The 7277-nt window shown below is 49.6% G+C and overlaps 1 protein-coding gene across 1 annotated transcript; it reads right to left on the reverse strand.

Moving 5' to 3' along the window:
* Window positions 1-1180: 1180 nt before the first annotated feature.
* LOC119349489 lies at window positions 1181-4755 on the reverse strand. The gene is made up of 9 exons (XM_037617530.1): window positions 4578-4755; window positions 3796-3921; window positions 3238-3472; window positions 2988-3107; window positions 2747-2875; window positions 2590-2639; window positions 2409-2506; window positions 1917-2201; window positions 1181-1831 (listed from the first exon to the last, which is right to left on the reverse strand). The coding sequence occupies exons 2-9, from the start codon at window positions 3863-3865 to the stop codon at window positions 1301-1303; spliced, it is 1518 nt and encodes a 505-aa protein (XP_037473427.1). The 5' UTR covers window positions 3866-3921; window positions 4578-4755; the 3' UTR covers window positions 1181-1300.
* Between the last annotated feature and the right edge of the window lie 2522 nt (window positions 4756-7277).

Raw genomic sequence — 7277 nt, forward strand, 5'->3', positions numbered from 1 at the left:
GCCATCTCGCCGAGATATGGACGCTAGAGTCATGGTTTTGGCTTCGCCCCAATAGGATTTGACACCTGAGCCGTGACTCTGAACTCCGCAGTGGTCGGCCCTCGTAACTCTCTAGTTATAACTAAAATTGGAGAAGAGCTGGACAGTCCGATGGAACTCGTATAATATAATGCTGATCCTAGCAGCCTGATGGGTGATACTGATGTTTAGCTTACTCAGGATGGTGCTAGCTACTGACTTACAGGGGACTGGCCTCAGTCTGATCAGTCACATATATAGTTGCACCATCCTCAGGGCTCTTATTCAGGTTGTTCCTGATATGTTCCTGATATTGGGGTGGTGGACTAGGAACTGGTGGAATTTGTGTCAAGGGTAGTGTAGGGGGTGGGTGGGAAACTGCAAGGGGTGTTGGTTGGTATGTTCCTCGACTCACTGCCATTTGCTCTCTCTGATTTGCAGGCAAAGGCATGGACCTTGGCACTGAATTTGCCAAAGGAACAGATACAGGTGTGGCACCTCCATAATCAGACCCAAAGGCACATGATTGTGCGGAGGAGTGTTAAAGCTTAGCCCCGATCCGATTGATTAGATCCAGATGGATCTGCTGCTCCCCCTGCCGATCTGTTCTGTTCAGAGCCAACCCAATTTGAGCAACCATGGTGGTAAGTTTTGAGATATCACCTTGCAAACTCTCCAGAATTGGAGAAGATGAACTCGTGCAGCGCCAATTCGTCGCCGCAGGGATTTTATAACCAATCAAGATGATCAGAAACGTAGCTAATCGATGGCTCCGGCACGGAAGAGATTCAGTGATCACCGAGCTCAACTCTGGCAAAAACAGGGGAAGAAATGATAAAATGTAGCCAAGTTGGAAGGAAGAACATGAGCAAAAGAGTAAAGCTAAACTGCCGGCGCAAGGAGGAAGAGATAGAACTAGAGTTTATTTCTGATGTGGTGCCGCCCATCTACCCACTCTCCAGCTTATATACTACTCCCTTTGTCCCACAATATAAGACGTTTTGCAAACTAGCTAGGAGCCACGACAGAGTGCAAGATTGTTTACCATCAAATTAAGGACCGGGGCCATCTCAGCCGTAGGTGCCTAGCGAAGCGGTATCGGATCATCTCAGGTGTTGCCTAACTGAAGGTGTGCTGCTACAGCTAACTGAAGATGAAGACAGTTGCACAGCTCCTGACACTATCATTTGAGAAATAAAGTCTTATTGCTGTAAAAAGAAACTGTAATTGTACTCCATATCGAAAGTTCTAGCTCAACAAACAAGCAGAGAGAGAAGATAATTCATGTAACGATCTCCTCGATGAGGCAGCGACGTCTCTTGCCGCCGATCTCGACGAGCATGGCCAGCAGGGCCTCGCACACCTGGGTGGCGTCGGCCTCGGCGCGGCGCCTGCTCAGCGTCGAGAACACCAGCCACGCGTGGTCCAGCCTCCGCTCAGGCCTGACCACCACGGACCCCGGCACCTCGGCATCGCGCCGCGTCACCAGGCCGTCGCTGCTCTCCCCATACCGCAGCCGCAGGTGGAGCGCGGTGGCCGCCATTGCGGCCGACACCGGCATCACCACGGGCAGCTTCAGAGAAGCGAGCAATGACTCTGCATACTCGGACAGGAATCGCGGCAGGGGTGCCACCGCGAGTAGCGGGAGGAGCTCAGCCTGGGCGATGCGGGTCAGCGTCGCGAGCACCGTTGGGGCGGTGCTGGCCTCGGTGTGGAAGGAGACGATCGGCAGCTCGTCCACTGGGAGCCTGTGCCTGGAAATGAAGTCCTTCCTCCTGTCGTATGTGAGGTCCTCCAAAGCTCTCATGTCGCCCTGCGGCAGTCCACTTGTTAGAGAACATGCATGATATGAAAGCAACTCCGTTTTTTAGTCGAGGTATGAACAAAGACAGAACGACCTTGATTAGTTTGCACACTATCAGTTCCATGATCCTCCGCGTCTCCCTGTCAGCGATCTGGCCTTCTCGAAGGATGTCGGAAGCCACTGGGGTGCCGCCATACGGGCTCTGAACCAGTGCCAGACCAGCGACCTTGCCCTTAAGCTCGGACCAGTACAATGAGAGTGCGGCAGCCGCATCGACTCCGCCCTTGCTATGTCCCAGGAGCAAAACCTGTTTGCCAGATCCCCAGTAGAGCTCCTCGATGTATAGTTTCAGTTCCCGTGCATTTTTCTCCACTGATGCCTGAACAAAATGGAAGGTAAGTACAGACCTACAGGGGGCGGCAGAATGAAACACGAACTTGTAAAGCATACACTGCAGAAAATACGAGGAAGATACGAGAAACAAAGAGACGGACATTCCTTGGTTTACGGCACATGCACAACACGAAACAAATATAGGTCGACAAACTAGAAAGATCTTGTATGCCACCCTATTGAGCTGAATTACCTCACTATGAATCTTTGCAATATGGCAAGTAAGCCCCATCTTTGAAAAGAATCTTTTAGTGTTGAGAAAGTAAAGTGGACTGTGGTTGCTAAAAAGGCCTGCATAGAGGAACGCTGTGAGTCACCATCAAGCTACGACGACATAATAAGGTTATCTGTGAAAACTGAGAAAGATGACTCACCAGGGATGAGCAAGTAAACCAGTGTATCAGGCAGGGAATGCATGCCATTTCTGAAAAAATAAACACAATGCAAAAGAATAACTGAGTAATACTCCTACTAAATACTATGCCATTTCCTTATTAACTGACACTTCACTAGGCAGGGAAAACAGTTCACCTGACATCATGCAAAAGCTCCTGAAAGCGAGATGTGCCATCAACTGTATAAAGCGACGTTTGAGTTCTTTGCAACCACCCTATATCTTCAGAAGAGCCTTGTAATGTTGTCCAGAAACGATGCAAGGACCTGTGAGCATGCAGCAGATCTTAGCAACCATCTGCGAACAGAAGTTTCACTGAATGGACTTGAGCACTTGGATCAACACAAAGAAGTTGGAAGTCAGAAGACGGTAACCAACCTGGTTAGTTTGGTATTAATCTCATTTACAAAAAGACTGCACAGCCCTCGCAAATGGAGTGCCAATCTTTGTCCCAATCTGTAGCCACGCAAAATATAGGATGACCAGCTAGCATATAATCTGATAGCACGAAGTTACAAAGTGGACGCCAGAAACAACATCAAAACACATGGTTAGCTAGTGTGATAAGAAATATTACTATCTGCAAGCATTAACTTTATCTGATTAAAGAAGGCACAGGAATACTAACCTTTGACAAATTTCGGATACGCCATTTCTGAAAATTGTGATCTCAGATATCCTATGTGCAGTCTGTTCTTCTGTAGTACTACTAATGGATAACTCTTCTGTAGTACTGCTAATGGACAACGCAGAACTCTGTCCATGAACATATCTTTCAGTGTCAGGCAATGATCCTCCATAGTAAGCAGAGAATTGGACTTCATGACGTTGAGGAATCCAATCAATGCACCCAAACACATTTTCTATGAAGAAAAAAAAAATACCAGCACATAAAAATAAAGGAAAAAAACTCAACAGAAACAACAATGTACAGAAAACTCCCATGTTGATCAGATTTCTTCTAGAGTGGATGAAACACATTCTTGCTAGTATCTAGTATCTAAGTATCTAAGAAACAAAATCATATGCCAGAATAAGTTTGCTCCAGAGAAGGAAAAGATAACTGACAAAACGGTCATTCAGAATCAACAAAGAAACAAGGCAGCAATGTGTACTGGACTATCAGCAAGTCTGTTTCCCCCTGATGATTTAAATCGATCAAAACATTGTATGCTCAGCTTGGTACCTATGAATTGTGTCAAGTGTTGTCGTAACTGCCAAGCAAGGTTTACGATGCGCTCAAAATAGTCCTCCATTTGAGTTCCAGATGGTAAATAATGGCGAGCATCACTCTTGCTGATTCGCTTTAGGCCTAGAAAACAGGATCATATCAGCAAGTCAGCGGACCAGCAGAGGAGGGGGCATGTCATTGACACGAACAAGATATCATTGCTCCTTATCAAGGTCATGGTATCAGTCAAGGCATCCCCAACTGTAACAACAAGAATTCTAACTAATCTTGACTACAGTGCCAACACCGGTGCGTGTTGTCTATGTAAACCTCTCTCAGTTTTGTAGCACACAAGCAAGAATACGAAAAGCCTACTTACAACTGCACGAGATAAACGGACTAGAGCCAGCAGCCCAACACCATTAGGCCCTGCTTATACTCGAGGTAATATGCCGGAGAGCACATCACATAAATATCGGTACACTCAATCCAAGAGGGCTGGATGTTTATTGACACGTACGGAACCTAGCTACCGCCTACGCGAAGAAGGTGCAAACAAGTCAGGGATCAGATTCCAGACCACAAAACAGCTTCATGCAAGTGAAGCTGAATTCCTTGCGTTTTTCTTTATGCAAGAAAAACGTCGCCATTTCAGCAGGACTGTGCCCACTGCCCAGGACCAACAGACTCTGAACTGAGGAGACGGCAACGGCAGAAGTACGATCTCTGTCTCTCTCGGGGCCATTTCGTCGAGCACATGGAGTGCACCCCATAGCCCGCGCACCGAGAACACGTACCTTGCCGCGGAGAGGCTCTTGTCAGGCTAGCAAGGCCGCGCGGATCACGACGCCCTCCTTCCGTTGAGTTCAGGGCGATCGGAGCACGACGCCCTCGTCCACATTTTTGCTGGCGCCGGAGGGATGGGCGCGCGGGCGGGCGGGAGGCAAAGTCAAAAGGGAACTCGCGGCGATCCGGGAGCGGGGGAGGGGTGGGCCGGGCTCCCTTATCCGGTGACGCGGGGCGGGCGGACGGGGCGGGCGCGCATGGCCGCCGCGTGGGCAGCGGACTCGCGCCTTCGCCAGCCGCGGCGCGCCACGCATGGCGGCATGGGCTGGGGACGCGCGCGGGCGGCGCGCCAATATTTCTGGAGCGCGGTCACCGAGGCCGGCCGGCCGGTCGCACGCAAAGGCAAGTCCCTATCCACTCAGCCCATCCCGTTCACCGCTCTCGAAGACTTTAGGCAGGCCCTGCGTGTTTCCTTCCAAAGGATTATAGGTACAGAAAGGAGTTTTTTTTGTCTTACTCCCGTTTGAATTGGTGTAGATTTTGTATATTTAGCTCATGGTTAATCATTTTGTAGAACTTTCTAATTTAGCTCATGTTTATTTACCATGCAATAAAAAAACCCAACCGCTCCTGAAAAAGTAGGATCACACAGGCGATCAAAGGAGGTGACGAGGCCGGTGCCCTTGCGCGCCGCCGGTTCCCTCTCTCTCCGCAGGCCGCTCCGGCGGCGGGAGGGAGGAGGATCCTCGGGTCTGTCCGCTGTTAGAAATATGCCCTAAAGGCAATAATAAAATAATTATTGTTATATTTTCTTGTTCATGATAATTGTCTATTATTCATGCTATAATTGTATTAACCGGAAACAGTGATACATGTGTGAATACATAGACCACAACATGTCCCTAGTGAGCCTCTAGTTGACTAGCTCGTTGATCAACAGATGGTCATGGTTTCCTGACTATGGGCATTAGATGTCATTGATGACGAGATCACATCATTAGGAGAATGATGTGATGGATAAGATCCAATCCTAAGCATAGCACAAAATCGTGTAGTTCGTTTGCTAAAGCTTTTCTAATTTCAAGTATCGGTTCCTTAGACCATGAGATTGTGTAACTCCCGGATACCGTAGGAGTGCTTTGGGTGTGTCAAACGTCATAACGTAACTGGGTGACTATAAAGGTACACTACAGGTATCTCCGAAAGTGTCTGTTGGGTTGGCACGAATCGAGATTGGAATTTGTCACTTCGTATAACGAAAAGGTATCTCTGGGCCCACTCGGTAATGCATCATCATAATGAGCTCAATGTGACTAAGTGATTAGTCAAGGGATCATGCATTATGTAACGAGTAAAGTGACTTGCCGATAACGATATTGAATCTCTGTTGGAAAAGGCAGTGCCTAGGAGGCGCTTAGGCACGCCTAGGCGCTAAGCAATGGCCAAACGCCTCGCCTAGGGCATAAATGGAGGTCTAGGCAGGGCAAGCAAGGAATTGCCTACCCAAGCAAGAAATCATGCCACATACTGCACTGATATGCGAAATTGGTTATATTCCAGTGGCAATAGACGGCAATTAACTTATTTATATGCCATAAACTAATATCAACACCCATATAATAATCACAAATACACTACGAGTCAAATCTGTATTACCGCCTAGGCCGCGCCTAGGGCGCTTAGGCACTGCCTAGGCACTAGGCGAAGGCCAACCGCCTCACTTACGCCTACCGCTTTTTCCAACCTTGATTGGGATACCGATGATCGGATCTCGGGCAAGTAACGTACCGATTGACAAAGGGAATTGTATACGGGATTACTTGAATCCTCGACATCGTCGTTCATCTGATGAGATCATCGTGGAACATGTGGGAGCCAACATGGGTATCCAGATCCCGATGTTGGTTATTGGCCGGAGAGCTGTCTCGGTCATGTCTGCGTGATTCCCGAACCCGTAGGGTCTACACACTTAAGGTTCGATGGTGCTAGGATTATTAGGAAGACTTGTATGTGATTACCGAATGTTGTTTGGAGTCCCGGATGAGATCCCGGATGTCACGAGGAGTTTCGGAATGATCCGGAGGTGAAGATTTATATATGGGAAGTTGTAATACGGTCACCGGAAAAGTTCGGGGGCATACCGGTATTATACCGGGGCCACCGGAGGGGTTCCGGGGTCCACCGGAAGGGGCCACCTCTCTCGGAGGGCCTCATGGGCCGTAGTGAGAAGGGAACCAGCCCTTGGAGGATTGGGCGCATTCCCCCCTTGGGCCCATGCGCCTAGGGTTGGGGGGGGACCCTAAAGGGGGCGCCTCCTTGCTTGGGGGGCAAGCCCCATCCCCTTGACCGGCGACCCCCCTCTAGATCTCATCTAAAGGGGGTCGGCCCCCTTCCCCCTCCTCCTATAAATAGAGGGGCGAGGGGAGGGCTGCAACACCACATCCAAGGCGCAGCCCTCCCCTCCCCAACACCTCTCCTCCTCCGTAAGAGCTTGGCGAAGCCCTGCCGGAGTACTGCCTCTCCATCACCACCACGTCGTCGTGCTGCTGTTGGAGCTCTCTTCCTCAACCTCTCCCTCCTCCTTGCTGGATCAAGGCGCGGGAGACGTCACCGGGTTGCACGTGTGTTGAACGCGGGGGTGTCGTTGTTCGGTGTTAAGATCGGAGTCGAGTACGACTCCCTCATCCGCGTTCTTGTAACGCTTCCGTCTC

This window comes from Triticum dicoccoides, chromosome 1B, assembly GCF_002162155.2.
Source record: "Triticum dicoccoides isolate Atlit2015 ecotype Zavitan chromosome 1B, WEW_v2.0, whole genome shotgun sequence".
NCBI classification, from domain to species: domain Eukaryota; kingdom Viridiplantae; phylum Streptophyta; class Magnoliopsida; order Poales; family Poaceae; genus Triticum; species Triticum dicoccoides.